The sequence below is a fragment of the Bombus vosnesenskii genome, unplaced genomic scaffold (genome assembly GCF_011952255.1).
Source record: "Bombus vosnesenskii isolate JDL3184/JDL3185 unplaced genomic scaffold, Bvos_JDL3184-5_v1.1 scf7180000016263, whole genome shotgun sequence".
Lineage (NCBI taxonomy): Eukaryota > Metazoa > Arthropoda > Insecta > Hymenoptera > Apidae > Bombus > Bombus vosnesenskii.
The window spans coordinates 1,194,804-1,213,619 of NW_022884332.1; the positions used below are offsets into that span (position 1 = coordinate 1,194,804).

An 18,816-nucleotide genomic window follows, 5' to 3' on the forward strand; every position below is an offset into this window, starting at 1 on the left:
ACGAAAATAACTGGAAAGCTTCTTACAGCTAGCTCAAGCTTTTTATGACAACAATGTTGTGAAAAATGTACTATTTACGCTATGATAAAGAATCTACTTACTGGCTCAAACTTAAAATCGAATTGACAATCAAAGTAACCAATAAAAAGCTGCTTAACACCGAATCAAAGTCTGTTATTCATACTATGAGAAATACCTGACTGTATAGAATCGCACAACGGAGTCGTGAAGCTTCTGATATGCTGCACGTTGAAAAGAGAATGACTCCGAGAGTACTCGGAGGAGGAATCATATTCGTTTTTCCTCGCTACATCGCAGCAGCATTATGAGCAAAACACGATCACAGCGAAGAAGGTCGCTCTGGTTTATATTTTTTATTTACGCATAGCTCTCTATGGTTATATCGCTTCACGCATTTAAACATTACTGGGCTTTTTAAAATGGTGAAAACCGCATCAGAATTCGTCCAGCGGTTCTCGAGGTTTGCTCAAACACACAGACGTTTACCGCCAACTTTATTTTATTTATTTTCTCGTTAAATTTCTTACAAATGCATAAATATCCATAATTTAGTAATCAAGAAAAACGACGAAGAAAAATTTCATTCAAACCAAATCGTACCACATTTCCGTCTATTTCATAATCTACACGGAAACCGCTATCAGCGGCCGATCATTAACGAATTTTCCAGCTCTTCAAACTACGATACATCATTTGTACGACATACGAAAGGTTTATTAATCGCTAATTATTATTAATTATTGTTAATCCGCGACTACTTTCATCTTCCGCTTGCTACATCCTTTCGCGCCGGAAAGGTCGGACGAATAGAAATACACCGATATTATCGTCCGGCATTACATCGATTTCCACAGCCACTGGTGGTCTCGTTTTAATCCTGGCCACGGTATTCTCATCGAGTTAATCCCCGAACTCGATTCGCGAAAACGCCAGCAAGAGGATTGCGCTCCGTTTACACGAAAATGCTGCTCGAATCTGCGGCGTTGTGCGATGGCCCTTCACAATTTCTAACTCATGGAAATTCATGTTATACCGAGCATTGCGGACACGTACATTGTTGGAACGAATGCCATGAGTAAGAATCAGCACGTGTAGCACGTTCTTTTCTCTTTTTCAACATTTTCTTCTAGGAGAATTAAGAATCTGATATAATTCTACGGAGCGATCCTGCGTTCGATTCTTCAATCAGCTTATTCTGTTTTATCGCATTGCTTTCAAGCTTGTATTGATTTCAGTTACACGACGGATTATTTTGAGAGACTGATTTATCAGATTCCTTGCTATCTGATTTCTTAGGGAAGGTATTCTTCTTACAATTAGTTCAATCGGTCATTTTTAAGTACTAGAGACAAATCTTTCTACGTCTAAAAACATACTCAAATATTAAATCTTGGAAAGCTATTACGAGTATAATTTCAGCCCGTGGAAATTTCGTTTTCATATTATTGTTGAGAATTGTGGATCTTAATTGCCGAAATAAAAGTAAGGGAACACTAAGGTTACACTTAGAATTCATATTAAAATAGTTTTAGACTTATTTAACAAACGATTTCCAGGATCTTCGTCGATATACGTTTGCACGCGTCTCAGCACTCTCTTTGTCTCGGCATCTTCCATACCACACTGCCAACGGAATAGTTACATTCGTCTGTTTTCCACGCGCACACACTTACTTTATACATTCATATTCACGTACGTGTGTCACTACTACGCCACCAATCTAGTCTAGCGCACAAAATTATACATATCTCATTTTTATCTCATAATTATCATCCAATAAAAATACCATTGCAATGTTACTGTTTGTAACAGCTGCAAACAATAATTTGTTTATTTTTCATTTAGTGCGGAATAACGCTAAAACATCTAACTCTACTTATTTAACTTTATCAATTTTTTAATGTAAAAAAAGGTGTGAATTTTTACCCATGATAGTCTTCAAGTATTAAAACTAATTATTTAAATCATCAAATCCATTTCTTACTGATTGGATGTTATTCCCTATCGCGTCAAACTAAAAGATCATCATACCGACTAATATAGACTATTCTTAATTGCTGAAATTTTTAATCTACACATAAATTCAAGTGATCCATACAGCCAGCGAGGAATTAATTAGAATTCAACCTTTAATGCATGTTTTATGCAAAACGGAAGAACTTGCCACCTGAGAAAAGGGATGAGACAAACTTTAGGAAGAGCTTCCCTTGACTCTCTAAATACGTAATTGAGCAGAGTTTAGCTAAGTGGGAGAATATCCTTCCATTCGAAGTAAATGGAAAGGGAAAATTAGAAGTGTATTTGTTAATGAATGATATAAATGAAAATGAATATCGTGGAAAGAATATCTACAGAGTATTTGATGCCATTGATCCTTTATTTCGACGATTCAAATGCTCAAACCTTATTTCTCTAATGCAAACAAGGAAGCTTTTGTAATTGAAGCCGTTCGATATTAACTAGGCAACGATTTACGAAAACTACTCGAAGATAGAAGCTTCAAAACGCCTTACTTGACGCTAATATCTACCGATACTAACTGGAGTTTATTTGTCTTCGATCAAATTTTCAACATTCTGCTCGGTGTCTTAGAGGTAAATTCTCACTCAGTCCTCAGTTAAGTGATCCAAGTATAATATCATTAATACTCAGCAAATCCCTAATTATTATAACACGTCTAATAACACATCTTAAGCCAACAGCGTATAGTAACGTAATTTTTGTCACTTATGCATGTACTAGTGAGAGCTTTTACACGCTTGTTGAATACCATCATATTTAAAAATATATAATATCTACATTTAAAATATATAATATTATCACAATATTTATAACACGAACATAATCGACCAAACATAATATTTATGAAATTTGCAGTATAGTAGGACGAGATCTATAGTTGTGAATTACATAGTGATCACTGTTTATTTCAACGGCAAAAAGTGATCTCGGTTGCGAAGCAGAAACGCAAAATTCTGAAATACAGAAATTAGAATAATTCCAGATTTTCACAACGATATTTCCACAAAATTATGGAAGTATGTTAATTCAAGTGTAAAACTATGCTCATTAATGTTCTGTGTTAAATGTCTAGATTAACAACTAAAGTACAAAAATATTTAAATTTAAGAGGGAAAAACGTGCAGAATTAATTAATAATTGTATAAAGCGATATTAGGCGTGTTACAGGCGTTCGATAACGAGATGGTTACCAAAAAAGCAATTAATGGCACGCGATTTTGTTTCGTCCTTTTAAGAGCCACAAGAGAGGCAGCAAGTGGACAAAGTAGTTTGCAATGATGGCCATAAGAAGGCTACGATGCGATGGCTGTTGGTACCAGCTGCTAGAGACAAAACAAAGTTTCAGAGACACGTAAAACTCTTCCTCAGTTTTGACGTTGCTGTCCGATACAATTTATGCTGATGTGCAGTAACTTTCCGAGTGGAAAGCGATCGAGAAGTAGCGACGGAACTCTCCAAACGTTCCCTTACAATTTAGTGACAAACGATCTTTCTTGATACATAAGCTTGTTTCTCTGGCAGAGAACGTTTAGAATGTGATTTTGCTAAAACCTTTGTTACGTAAAATAGAAATTTAGAAACTCATCAAATATTGTGGAAACTTCATTAAACAAGTTTGTAACTTTATTGTTGTTTTCTAGTAATTTACTATTATAAATAACATATTATATCTTTGACAAAATTGATTATTTAATTCGAGAATTTTACTCTATTTTGATTGTTATTGTGTATTTTATAGAAACCATTAGTAAAATTAAGTGTCTGACAAAAAAAACTCTAAAGCTTTTAAATCATCTAAAATCAAATAATATAACTCAAATCGTTTGCGTTGTAATCATTTATCTAATTGAGGGTTAACATCCTGCTTCATTGAATCGAAGACACGTTACACCGAACGTTAAACAATACTCGTTCGTCGTACGCAAATGAGCAACGCGTGCGTAAACTGGCGTACGCATTGAATCTTAATTAAGCCTCGCGTCAGCATGTGGACGCAGACTAAACAAACATCATTGAGGAAGTATAACGAGAAAAGATGTTTGCATCCTTCTAATTGTTCAGAAGAGCGTTCGCTAAGATGGTAAATTTTCAGCTTTAATGTACAGTCGTTGACTTTCGTCTTCCAAATTCCAACTCTAAACTTCCAACAATGAACTTGTAACTTCTAATTATTAGTTGTGTAAGCTCGTGTGTGCACGAAACTTCTAGATATTGACTTTCAATTCAAATTCGAACTTCCAACTCACAACTGTTACTTTCAATTGCTAACATTCAAATTCCAGAGAGTATTAGATTTTGTAGTATATACGTTCGCTCACCTTTCGACGTATACATTTCGAGGATTGTTATTAAGATTTTACTTACGCTTTCTACAATTCCATTGAAAAAAGTACCATGATCCTATTAAATGATAACTGAGAAAATTTCCCATCTTATATTTATTTTTAATTTATTTTTAAACTAACCGATTACGAGAAATAAAACAAAGGTCATTATTGAATGTTCAAAGGGAAATCAAGACAATATAATCTCAATGTACTGCTATATTAATTAAGGATAGAATTGTTGTCTCTGTGGTAAAATTGAAAGTATATTCCATATTGACCTTTTTGTAAATGGATAAGTAGTATAGAGAAATATTTGCTATTACACATTCCATTGCTCATACGTATCGTAACGTTCCTCCCTTTATCACTATAATTATTATAGCCAAGAATGAATTATCAATTATATCCATACTGTGTCTGCCTCGTTCAGATATATCTTTATTGTACTGTATCTATTGTAGCGTATGTACTATTGCAGCAAATAGTGCAGCATCGACTGCCGATAATACCTGTGATTTTAATTCCATCAAACATTTGCTTACGTTTGGCATTATTCGTTACTAACACAAATTCTGATGCTTCCTATCCTCTTTGGAATGGCAAAGGGAATTACGCATAATGGAGCAAATTGTTTGATGTTTGCTTCGATGCAAGAGAAATCATGCGTTTACAGTATCTCACATTACGTTCAAATGCAGGTTTTGTATGACATGTGAGCTGAGTATATTTTATAAATTCTCTAACGTATGTGCACCATGTTATATATTTAGATACACGCTTCTTCTTGTTACGAAGAAAATAATGTTCATAATCAAGGTGTACATATCTTGTACATATCAAACAAATGTTTGAATTGAGTAGTACTGCAATAAAATGGTACTTAAGTAATGATAACAAGTGATCTCATGATCATATAATACAATATAATTATTTTGCCTATATAATAATGTTATGATAGCATACTTCAGAATGGGATGTATCCAAATTCAGATAAAATTAATTTTGTTTATCTTGGAATATTAAACATACATAAACACATTATCTATACAAATTTTTAATCGATTATAAAATGCTTTTTTTTGTTTTTCCGAAAAAATTGCTTTAATTTCTTTAGACATCTGACATTCTTTTCAAATTTTTGTGAGCTTTTGTAAATTTCTTTTAAGCTACGAGTGCAAACCTGCAATGAAATTGAAACAATCCTTTCTGTATATTAAATACATCTCCCGCCATTACTTTTTGAATTGAGAAACCCGTCCTTCGATATTCCTTTCCCATTGTACACGCATAAGGGATCCTTTATAGTTTCCTCCAGCCACATCCTGCCTCTGCATTCCACTTGATCGACCACGAATCAGTTTTGTGGATATAACAGGAGCAGGTCACTTCCTGTTCCGGTTTATGTACTGTTTCCCCTTCTTGAACACTGTACAGCCCATTTTGAAGCCAGTTTTCATTCAATATCGAATCATACGAAATGGCATGGAAACTTACAATCTCTTCAATGTATCAGACTCGTGTAATGCAATGATAACGAAACATGTTATGTAATACGACAATAATTTAAAAATCTCAAGAAATATTATATTATACGTATTATTATTATACGTATTATAATTTCAAAAATGAAACTTACATGGACAAGTGTTTTATCTATTAAATATTGTATCAGATGTAGAGTACTTTGAATATTTTATACTATATTGCTGCATATAGCCTACATAATGCATTCTGTGCATTTTTTATATCTTTTAATTTGTCGTAAATGCAGAAAAATCTGCAGCTTATCTGTTATTAGATCGGGGATATTTATACAAATTTAAATTTGTATGAAAACAAATAAACAGATATTTGGAACTCACGCAGAAATTTATTTCTGCCATTAATTGCAATAAAAATATGTCGTATATTTTATGTCTTTCTGCATATTGTATACACCCTGTATATTTTTGCACCTTTGATTTTCAGTGAATACATAAACATCTGCAGTCTACTTACTTAACTCTATATTATGTCATTACGCATTAGCCATAGAATTTGAATCTAGTACGCTTAAAATCTACGGTATTCTAAATGGCTCGATCATCTCTTGTCATGATTTCATGTCGAGCAAAACCGATCGGGTGTACTTAATGCGATTTTCACATTCCAAGCATAAATCCAGCTTTTCCTTTACTTTTCTTCTACGTGAGATTCACATCAAATACATTGAGCAGTGGTTATTCCTGAGGACGCATATGAGATGAAGATCTTTCTATCTCCAGCGTGCGCTTTCCCTTTTTATTCCCACTGATTCTCTTTTTTTTTTCTCTTTAACTTGACCCAGCCCATGGGATATTTTACTCGGCAAATGTATTTGAACCGGCAGTATAATTTTACGATAACATTTTACGACGTACGTATTCTGTCGAAGAAGATTCTTACGAATAAATCGTTTTATTAAATGGATTTATAAAATGATCTATTTTGTCGGTAATTTTATCTGCTATTCTATCCTCCGCCTTTTACTCGAATGTGGTTCGATAGAGATTCAAATTTTCGAGAAACAACGATGATCATGGACACTGTGGGACGATTTATTCTTGCATAAATCACCTATTTTAATACTGACCGCTATGAATGTTCAGCTTGATATACGAATATTAGAACGCAACAAAACCTAGTAATTTCAGGATTAACTTCGTCCCTCGTTATCAATAAATACGCTCGTATGGTATCAGGTCAATATTTCATAAAATAATGCAGTCACACGTATATATGTTTGCAGCTCCGATCCTGTAGCGTTGCATTGAATTTAATTAATCTAATTGCTGTTGGAACGTTGAAACAAAATTAGTGAAAATTCGGGCAGTGATATAGATTATGATACAGAGAAACTTTCTCGTATCGTTTGAAGTTAGAATTATTCAAAAAAAATGAAAGAAGGACAAAGGTGATCCTTCGCAGTAAACACTATTTTATATGGAATAGATATTATGATATATTATAATTTATTAATAATTATATATTATATTAATTTAGATGTCCAAATATTAACTGCGACACTTCTAGCAATTTATATAATAAATGTTTAAGGAAGATGAAAGGAACTTCTTTTTCAGTGGATCCTATTTTATGCAAATATCGTAATAGGATGTTGCAATGGCTTAAAGTTACTTCCACCCACTGAATTTCCATCTGCTAACAATTTCATATACAATTTTGCGGTTTACCACTGCCCATTGAATTATACAGTCAACGAACACGCTACCTTCAACTTCCAATTTCGAAACTCTCATCTACTTTTCCTAATTTCAAGCATCCCCTGTAATTTGCGACACACGGCACCTCCTATATCTTCATCAACGAGAACAACGAGCGAAAAGCGCTGTTGTTCAGTACTCTGAAAAAATGTATGACTTTATTTCCAAAAGTAAATTTTCTCGTTGTATTGTAAATGAAATTACGAACTTTAAACCAGGAACAATTTAGTACATGTATTACGAAATCTTAGTTGATATTGAATGAATTCGCTTGTGCATTGTGAGTCTCGTTATCAAATGATAATTTATTTACAAAATAGGATACTCTAGTAACGATTACACATATTGTAGCATAGTTATTTAAAAATAATTATTAGAAAAATTGGGGAAAAGAAACATTCAGGTGCGTACATTATTCTAATCGAAGGATGTTACGGTATATGGTTCATAACTATTAACTACTAATTCAACATGATCGAAATAGGATAGTTGTTAAACGTTGAGTCAAGTTTACCTAAATAATACCGAGGTTTATTGAGCTCAGGTGAGCTCATGGTATCAGCTAAATCCTATTAAATCCTCTTAGATTCTAAGTAGATATTCCTAAGCACCATCAAACATTATCCGATTTCTCAAGATATTGGACTTCTACAAATCCGCTAAATCTGTCCAAGTATTTCTAAATCTTCAAACAAGTCGGAGAAGCAGGCTCACACTTTAAGAACTCTGTCTTAATTTCAATTTTTATGGGCCATTAAATCCATATCTGAAGAATAACAATTCTTGCATAAATGTGATAAGTTTTTAATAAATCAATTTCGCATTCTTCGCTATTTTCTTTCTAATATTGCAAAAAATTAATCACCTAACGTTTTTTTAAAGTATATTTGATAGCTATTATAAGATCAATTATGTAGAATATTAGATTAAGACATTTTGCACATTTTTGTAATTCTATCTAATTTTTTAACACGCATTAGAAGTGATTCTATTTTTTAAATTGCTCGATAATGTTACCAATTTCCAATAATCTAAATTTTCTTAAATCGTGTTTTCGTAATTTTGATTGAACCTTCGAGAATATCTTAGAATTGTACTTTTACTAACTCACGCTGAATCTTGAAACTTTTCTACGTGTAAATAGGTTACAGATGTTTTCTAAAGTAAATTAGGCTAACTGTACTCTGAATGTTGTTTGAAACACTAAAGTTGTGCCTGTTCCGGTGGTTAGCTTTTACTGGACAACTATGTTGCTGTTTCGATCGCACGCATCATGGATTCCTAGGGTTTCAATAGTTCGAAAGGCGTCTGTCAAAGTTCTTCTGATTCCTGGTTAATTCGAACGAACTTCATCGATGTCAATCCAGGATGTCGGGTCACGTTCCAGGCGCGTAACCAGATTTTAAGTTCCGCCAAGTCCATCAAGACTTTAACAGAGTTATGTAGAATTTCAGACGATACTGAGATCTTTTTGCGACTTCAGCTACTTTTCAGTTAAATATTAAAGAAGATTAAATTTCATTCACTTTAAACTCCTGTGTTTTGTTACGTTATTAGAAATGAACACAATTATCGTTATATCTTTCTCGATGTTTGATATATTAAAGTTCTTAAAATATAACAAAATTCTAATATCGTAACAACTTTCCAATACATTTTTTATTCCTTGAGGAATATTATAATTTCTTTTAACGTGATTCGATATTTGATGTACCACAATTTCCACTCGAGTTTCTTAAGTGCACAATATTTTTCTCGCATACTGAAAATAGCGAAAATTAATACATATAAAGAAAATAGTGAAAACTAACCTCTGCTATTATATTCAACAGAGAAAATCGTCCATACTTTTACAAGGTCAAAAAATGACTAATGATTATACCAATTAATGGAAGTAGTATTCTTTGTAAATTCATTTAAGGATCATTTAGACTTAACTAGTCCTGCTAGTAAAAAATCTAAGGAATGACACAATTACAATAAAAATAACGTGATTATAGTAATGTTGTTATGCTTTACCTAGAATTCTAGTAAACACTAGAAACAGTATATTACACAAAACTTGTATTCAGAATTTTTATTTCATCTAAACGACTTACTAGCTACTTTGAAAAGACGATTCATTTAGTTCACAATTCCTCGTAAAACATTATGGCAGGGAGTATTAGAAAGAGCTTAGTAGGCCAGATAGCTCCCTGGTAAAACGTACAATGATGATAGAATCTCTTTGTCTCTCAAGTGGAAAGGATATGGCAGAATGCCAACAAAAAAGGAAAGATAATTGCTTCTTCTATGTGGCGCGGTTAAAACGAAGGGTGTGCCAAAACGAGTAGTCGAATATAGAGTTAAAAAGAAGAAAAATAGCTGAGAATGCGAGAATCGTATTATTATCAACCTTTCAAACTCTAAAAGAAAGGAAAGAACAGAAATTACGTTTAACGCTCTGTGATTGCCACTTTAGATAAGATTAAATTCGTGTTAAGTGGATTACGCTTTTCGCTATAGAAGTTTCACCAGACCATCAAAAAAAAAAAAAAAAAGAAAAAAAAAGAGAAAATAATTCGAAGGTGAAATTTTGCCTCTCTGTAATTTATTTCATGCTGTTCTTCCATTTTTACCGGAACTTGGGCTCGGAGAGAACTTCAAACTCGAACGACGTTTTAGCATTTCTTCGACTTCTTCCGTTCTATTCATCAGGCTGAGAACTATGTGGGAGGTTCAACTTGATGAATCTGAATCGCATTTTCGGAACATTCCAGCAATAAAATTTCCATTTAAAAACTTTAAACTTCTTTAACGTGGCTCTTTAACGTGAACGAGCTCGAGTGAATAGAAAAATTTACCAGTTGATACGGTGCTTATGCCGAGAACTTTTCGTCGGAGATTCATCTTAACATCTCTTTACAGTTAAAAATAAACAGTCGAATACGTGGGCAATACGTTGTCTTTTTAACGCATTTTAGACTTTTCCAATATTCTATATTGTTTAGAAGTGTATTGCATATTTTTAGAAATTAGAGATTGGTATATTAGATGAATAGAAGACAGGAAGCTTCTATATAGAGCACGTTATTTATCTATGAAATTCATATTTTTAAATACGAGCAAATTATAGGTTTTCAAATCAAGTTCTATTAGGTTTCAACTGAAGATGAATGAGATACTATAAGAAGTGTAGCGCGACCTTCAAACATGCTATTAATTAAATATCCTTTAGTAGAACTTTCTAATAGAATTTGCCCAGTATACGTAAAATATATATCACAAATATTGACTTTAATACGCTACTCGATTAAAGTGAGAGTAATTAAACATGTGTTTGATATGTTAACGAAGAAAAACGAATCAGGCTATCGTGTAAATTGCGAGTCATTTATTGGTTTACCAATGTTCTGTTATTGTTTTGTAACAAATTGATATAATTTTATTGAGCATATATTTGTTACTTATATAATATTAAAAGAAAACATAATTATATTCGCTTCCATTAATTCGTTAATTTATCGCCACAAGTATGTGATACATACGTAAGGTACAAAACATTCCATTCGAAAAATAAAGATGACCTTGAAAATTCTAAATTTATTTCATTCAATAATGTCTCACGTATCAGAAATAGTGTATCTTTCGTAAACAAATATTTACAAAATAAAAAATAAATCTTTCGTTAGAAACACAAAGAAAAGTGATGTAAAAAATTCCAAATCTATCATTATTTACATTTATTTCATTTACTATTAACAATAGCCCTTTCGTAATTATAAAAGTTTCATCATATTTTCGCATTACGTTACCCTTCGGACACAACTATTTGTAACGCTCCACAGAATTCACCTTCTATAAACTGTGACTTGCAAATCTCAAAAGAACGCGTTGCCCGTAAGAATTAACCCCTTAACGACCCATTAATCGAATTAACCCATTAATCGAGACAACAATCTACAGTGAGATCCGTTATAACGAGACGCGATAAAGTGCACGCGTACCGAGCGAAAATTCAAAGTCGATTTTCTCGAAAACAAAGCCTCAAACGACAAATTTTTATTCTATATTTTCGACTTCTTTTTTCGCGTAGAATCACCCCCTTTCCGCTTATACCACCAGTTACCAACCACCCTGTATAATAGCTTGTTTACGTTATCGGCCCAAAATTCTCGAACGTAAATCGTAGGTTAAGGGGTTAAGTACGCGGTCATGAACAGTAAAAATCTATCATTTTCTAGTGGTTCTAACGACAGCACGTAGCTGACTGCGTTTTCGAAAGGTACCAATTCACTTCGAACGTCGTCGAAAGTTTAACAACCCCTTAAGAATGCCATAAACTTTTAAGGGCGCGAACGAAGCTACACGGGCTGGTGCATAAGGGATTCGACGTATGGACGTTTACGTATAAACTTCCACTTCTACCAGGCTTTAACTGCTGTCAGTACGCCTAACGTACACGCGTCGATATACATTTGCGTTACGTAAGATTTTACGACCAATGGGCCAAGAAAGTCGCGAGATATAGCCGAACGTTACTGGATATCTTGTAGTTCGGAGGAAATCGATGTTTCTATGGTAGTTCTCATCCTTAGTTAGTAGATATACATAGGTACATGCATCACGAAAATGTAAAATAAACGCAAGGTTATTATCGTGAGAATGGCCATAGAGAATAGCAATAGTGCTGGGTTTGCTGACTTTGCTGTCGAAATTTACCGCAGTTATTCGTTCGTGCAGGGAAACCATGTTAATCGAGGTGAATATTATATCATCAAGGAACTTAATTGATAAAATAAACTGGAACAATTGGTATGTCCAGTATGGCTCTTGTACTCTCGCTATTCAAGATATTTCTAATCTCATTAACTGTAAAAAGGTTAAATGATTAAAATGCAAAGACTGAAATGATTAAAATGGGACTATTTAATTCTACAGCTTTTTACTAATGTCTTAACGTCACCGATATTGGTTTTAAAGCTAAGAATTATTATACGAAAATTTGAACGATCGCGTTATTTTTGTTAAATCTAATATCATTTCCGCTATTGTTCTACTTTATTGCCTAATTATCTCTTCTCTTGAATGCTTCGAAACAAAATTTATACAATCTTGCCGTGTCTTACGTGAATCAGTTCCAGTGTTGCATGAAAGTAATAATTAATTATATCTGTCAGGATATTCGATTTCAGTATCTTCCATAACATGATATTGGATGCTCGAAATTGAGAATATCACGCGGGACAAGATTGATTCGAAAAGTTCTTTGGATACACGATATTCCCCTTAGATTTTCATAAAATAATATCGTCGCAAGTTCTTCGCTATTTGATATGCTGTTTTTATTGCGCAACGTTCAAAGTAAGATACTTCTACAATCTTCTTGCTGACTAAATTTCATCATGTAAAGGTACTCGGAAGTATGACACAACGATGAAAGAACATCGCCACTTCTCAGTTTTATATCCCACGAAATATTTATCTTAATAAACTGTACAAAGTACACTTGCCTCGATAAATTTCAGAAATTCTTTCTGACAAATCGTTACATCGAAGAAGCTGCACTATACGTAAGCAAACTGTTCATAACAATTCTAATTATTTAATAACAAAGACCAACCCGAATACTATTATGATGTATTATACACATCGTGTACTTGAAGAGTTTAATAAACTTCTCTCGACAATCCAATGGACTTAAAAAGTCTCTGTTACGTGCAAGTAAACGATTCATAGCGACTCTAATCATTTAATAACAAAAACAGACCCCCAGATGCCATTACAATGCTGATATTGTACACTTTGTGCGTATATGCCTAATATTACTTGTTTACGCGTCTCGCAAAACACGAGTCACGGATCTCCGTTCAGACTGGTTGACACAAGGGCAAACTATGTTCAGTCCCAGTTATTGCAGCATCCTACAAGCTGTACCCTCGTCAGTCCGGTTAAATTCCTGCATAATACTCCCGGAGGCATGCGTTGCTTCTTCGTTTGTCTAACGCGTCTATCATTAATGCCTATTTGCTGGCAAATTTATTCGACAATTACGACCATTATGCCGACGCGATTAAGATATATTCACGTCCCAAGGACGTCTTACGATTAACGACCATCGCCTAACGATCGATGCGTCCCTGTTTCACGCGTTAGCTACTGGCTATTGAGATTTTCTATCGGACGTTTAAATGACGTTCGTAAATTGGAAATTTTGATGGACGCGATATTGACGTTCGTTTTGTGAGGAAAACTTGAAATGATAGACAGCCGATAATGATTGCTACCGTGATCGGGTTAATCGTCTGTAAGAGCGAGGAAGTTTAGTCATCGCGCAATGTTTCAGGAATATTGGTGAAAACGTGGTCTCTTAAATCTATTGTTTGATTTCGTAACTAACTTAATTAAGAATATGGAAAATACTCGTTTCTCAATTTTTAATAGAACGTTCTATAACCGATCATTTTTCTTCCGATCTTTCGAAAACATAGATAGGATATTTTTTTCATAAAAATGAAACCTCATTTTTTCATAAAAAATAGAGGTTTTATTTCTAAAAAAAAAAATTGAATTTTTGTTTTGGTAATTTAAGAAACATTCGTAAAGATAATACAAGCGAGAAGAGAGATAGAAAAATTCAGACTATTCTGTACTGTTCGCTTTGTTCTTTCCACTGTAAGTTAGTTCTAATTTCTCCGTATTTCGTACCAGAGATTCGATAATTGTTTTCCGAATGCTGCCGCCTAAAATATAGGTACAGCTTGCAGTCGATTGGCCAAACAATGCGTATTCCATAGAACACGTAAAACGAGTGTTATTCACCAGCTGCGGAAACAATACACGAAGAGCATCGGGTTTGTCACGTGCAGATGTGACCAGGGTAAACCATCCGACTCGTATTCAGCCAGATTGCACGACTTAGCCAGAAGCGACGTTAATCCGGTTGTTTCGTGGTATAAACAGAGATTGAGAAATTTCAGGAACATTATGAAACTTCTGTAAAGTCATCTTATGCTACATTAACGTCTTCCCTTATTCTCATACTCGATTTTCTCGAATTTGGAATTATTAACCGAATCTTCGTTTAACCTGTTTCCCAAATTCAATTCCTCGATCGTTAGCGCAAAAGTTCTTCTTTGATTATTTTACTAATAGGTAAACAATAAAAGATACAAAAATACCGAAATACATTCATTTTACTTGTAATCCTATGTATATACGTATGCAAGCATATTCTTATTGTATTGTTATTCGTATTGTTATTCTTAATAACAATACGAAACAGTTCTATTAAACTCTTTGTTAATGGTATTGGAAAAATGCTTGGAATGTTTAATATGATAGCTGCAGCTTACGTTTAAATCAAATATTATCTTTTTTCAATAATACCTATACATGTAAACTACACATTACAGCGGCGCTGTACCTCGAAGAAGATATCGAACAGAACAAAACTCTATATGATTTCTATTTCTATCATTTTTATATCCGGTATTTATCATTAAAATGACCTCCATTAGTTACGACACATTCCGTGTAACTACAAATTTAATATAGCTATATTTTATATTTTATAATATCACAAGAAACTCCATAAGAAGAATCTAAGAATCTAAAAGAAACTATAGTATCCAGTTTCTCTTGCTCTCTCTTTTTCTCGCTATCTTTTAAAATAAATATCTTCCGTTTAAATCGCTCTGATCAATAGAATCTTTCGTCGTCTTGCGAACGAAAAACGAACTGTCAGAAAATAATTACAACGTAAGTTATTCCATCCATTAATCACGACAACCTAATACGAAAAACTGATCTCCTCTTTGTCATTCTATCTCAAGATTCTGGACAAAGTATTTTATCATAGGGATGATCGAAGAACGATCGTTCCAACGTCCATTCCAACGAAGGGTAGAGAAATAAAACATGGCTGCGAGCAAGTGAACGACGATGTTACTGGTGTACGCCGTTTTTCAGGATGGACGTTCAAGCGGCACAGAAGAATGAGAGCTTTTATCAGTGCTGCAGCGGATTCTGCATCGACCTGCTTCAAAAGTTCTCCGAGGAAATCGGCTTCACTTATGAGCTTGTTAGAGTCGAAGATGGGAAATGGGGCACGCTAGAGGTTGGTTATAACGAATTTTATCCAGCTAACAATTATTATTGAGCATTTCCGATAAAATGAATCCTCGCGATACTTATAGGATATATGAAAAAGCGTAAAAGATATTTTTAGATACAGAGGAGATAGAAAATATAAAATAATATGAGTATATAGACATATATATTTTTATGGAAAATTATTAATTATAAATAGATTCCTGCGAGCGTGAAAACTATAAATTATTTACAGATATTCTACTGAAGATATAAGAAATTGAAATACAAATAGAATATTTTTTAAGATTGCATAGAACGTTAATAGTTAAGTAAAATAATAGACTTATTGTTTCGTAATAAACTGGATTTAATCAAAACGATTAGAAATATGGACGGTGAGAGAACCAATTTTTTACTTCACAATTAAATATCGTTTTATTCCACTTTAATAAAGTTTGATATTTGTTTTATTTATACAACGACTTTCATATAACTCGTATACGTTCCAAATATTTGTGTACGTGTTCCAATATCCCTAAAACCTATATATAACCTACCACAGTCCACTCGTGACTCGGTTAATTTACAAATTTTACAAAAATACACGTACCATACAAGCGATATTCAAAATATACACGACATGAAATGTACATTTAACATTTTTCAACTTAACAGCTTTCAAGGACGAAAGGAACGTTCGATTAGCCCCAGCGCGACATTCCGCTTTAGATCTTTGTTCGTTCGATTAGGAAATTAATTTTCTAATGAAAAGTGCTTTTGTCGAAGATCCAGATAAGATTTAATAGATCAGTGTCTATCAGTCAATTATGAAATCTTAATCCCAATGAATAGCAAGGAATTAGTTTCAATAATCGTGGCAGTAGTAAGTGGAACGTCTTTAAAGTTGGATCGGGTTAACACAGCGGATCTCGTTCAGGATTTAATACTTGACGACAGTATCGATGGAACGACTGTATAGATTAATTTCGCGCGTAATTCCAACTCTGTTCATTAATCCAGAATCTGCAACGAACACGAAACAATTGAGATGTATCGAGGACAAAGTGTCCTCGAGTTAGCATGGCTCTTTCATTGTGTTTATTTAAATATGACTGCGTTTGCGTGCGGATAATTATGGGTCCTAGACGAAACATACTTCAAAAATGTAACCTTCGTGCATATTTATAACCGCTATTTATCGACATTTTATCGACAAAGCCTTTTCACTAATTACAAAATGATTATAACACTAGACCTATCGAAATGATCAAAACGGTCAATTCGTAATGTTTCTTCGAGATTTGATACGTTATTTTTTTTATCAACTTTATACGTTCTATATTTGATTTTATAGATTTAAAATAATTGCGTACATTTTTGAGGATTTGGATATTTTCTTTGCAACGTGTATGCGCAAAAGCTTGTTCTGTCCTCTGCATTGTGCAACTCTTCGTACATTTTATTCCTTTGATATTTCATATTTTATTCACTGACAGTTTCATTGTTATGTATATAATGCTATATATAGTCTAGTTAGAAAAATTTACCAAATGTCCAGCTGGACAGATTGTAAAGTACAAATTAAATAAATAAAAAAAGAATATACAGTCTAGAATATTACATTTGTGGAATTTCTCTGTGTACATATATATTACATTAGAACGTCAACTAACGTTTTTCATAGATGAGTTTTAAGTTGCGACGTCAATTGGTATATTATGGCGTCAAATTGTTAATGGAATTTTCTTACAGTGCGATAGTTTCTGCTGGAATATTAAAATTATGCGATGGAATTTATAATTTGCAATTACACGAAGTTTAATGTCCGTTGTTCTGTTCGTAGAATGGAAAATGGAACGGTTTGATAGCTGATCTGGTGAATCGGAAAACGGACATGGTAATGACATCTTTGATGATTAATTCTGAAAGAGAAGCCGTGGTTGATTTCACGGTACCGTACATGGAGACTGGTATCGCCATTGTTGTGGCTAAGAGGACTGGTATAATATCTCCCACTGCCTTTCTTGGTAAGTGGCCATAAAGATCTCATTAAACGTTAAATGGTTAATAAAGAAATCTCCTCGGACCCTAAATAATATGTATCAATAATTAACATAGAAAAATGATAGATAATTAATTTTTTATACTAGTAATTAATCGTATATTATTGTAAACACATTGAATTTTACACAAATACGATTGAATGTTTCCTGCAAGAAATAACATCTAATATGTAAATATAAATGATATAAAATATATTATCAGTAAATAAAAAATATTCATGGAATTATCAAAAGCAAAGTTTCATTGTAACTATGATCGAATTACGTTGTTCAGTCAGAGCTTTCAATAAAATTGCTTCGAATGTTTTACGATCATCGCGAAACATCCTGTTCTAAAATTTCGGAAGTTTAGTACAGATGCTATTGAGGAAAAGAGAGTAAATTCTAGATAAACAGCAGTAAAGGTCGATCAATTCTAGGAAATAACTACGTTACTCACTCAGAAGAGGGTGGTTCTCAAAGATATTTACAATAGTATTGTTCTGCGAAACAGGATTAACAGATCTTTCCAAATTTCAATCAAATTACTTAACAACCAATTTGTTAATGATTGGAAGAGAAAATATTTTTTCATTCAATCTTATTAACTCGTATGTTCTACGATTCTATAATTTACATAAAACTCAACATATACACATATGACATCAATGGTTTTATTTATCGTTCTCAGTTTATTTAAATGCGATAAAACTGAATCTCGCGAATTATTTAAAACTCTGTCAATCTCTCCTTTATTAAATTTATTCGATATAGTTAACATAAGTAACACTATTATACTATATATTCTTCGAAATCATCTAAAACGTATACCTGTTTATTACTCGATCTCGTTTTATTCAACAGAACAAGAAATGTATTTTAATTTTTAATCGATCCTTCTATGGCTTCTTATAAATATACATATTTAATAGAACATTTAACATAATATTTATCATAGCTTAATATATTCTAGTATTTAATATAAATATACTTATTTTATAAAATAATTGCCACAAATGTTTTTAATTAGCAAAATGTGTTTCCCTATCAAAGTAACAATACTTTTCATTTTTAGCAAATAAGAAATTC

At 33.0% G+C, this 18,816-nt stretch overlaps 1 protein-coding gene across 8 annotated transcripts in view; it reads left to right on the forward strand.

The window, feature by feature from the left end:
- The window catches only part of LOC117242097 (glutamate receptor ionotropic, NMDA 2B), a 314,701-nt gene that overhangs the window by 277,939 nt on the left and 17,946 nt on the right, over nucleotides 1-18,816 (forward strand). For all 8 annotated transcript variants that reach the window (XM_033508487.1, XM_033508486.1, XM_033508488.1 and 5 more), the window contains 2 exons: nucleotides 15,563-15,710; nucleotides 17,529-17,712. In XM_033508487.1, coding sequence (XP_033364378.1) covers nucleotides 15,563-15,710; nucleotides 17,529-17,712 — 332 coding nt within the window. The remainder of the gene's footprint in view (nucleotides 1-15,562; nucleotides 15,711-17,528; nucleotides 17,713-18,816) is intronic.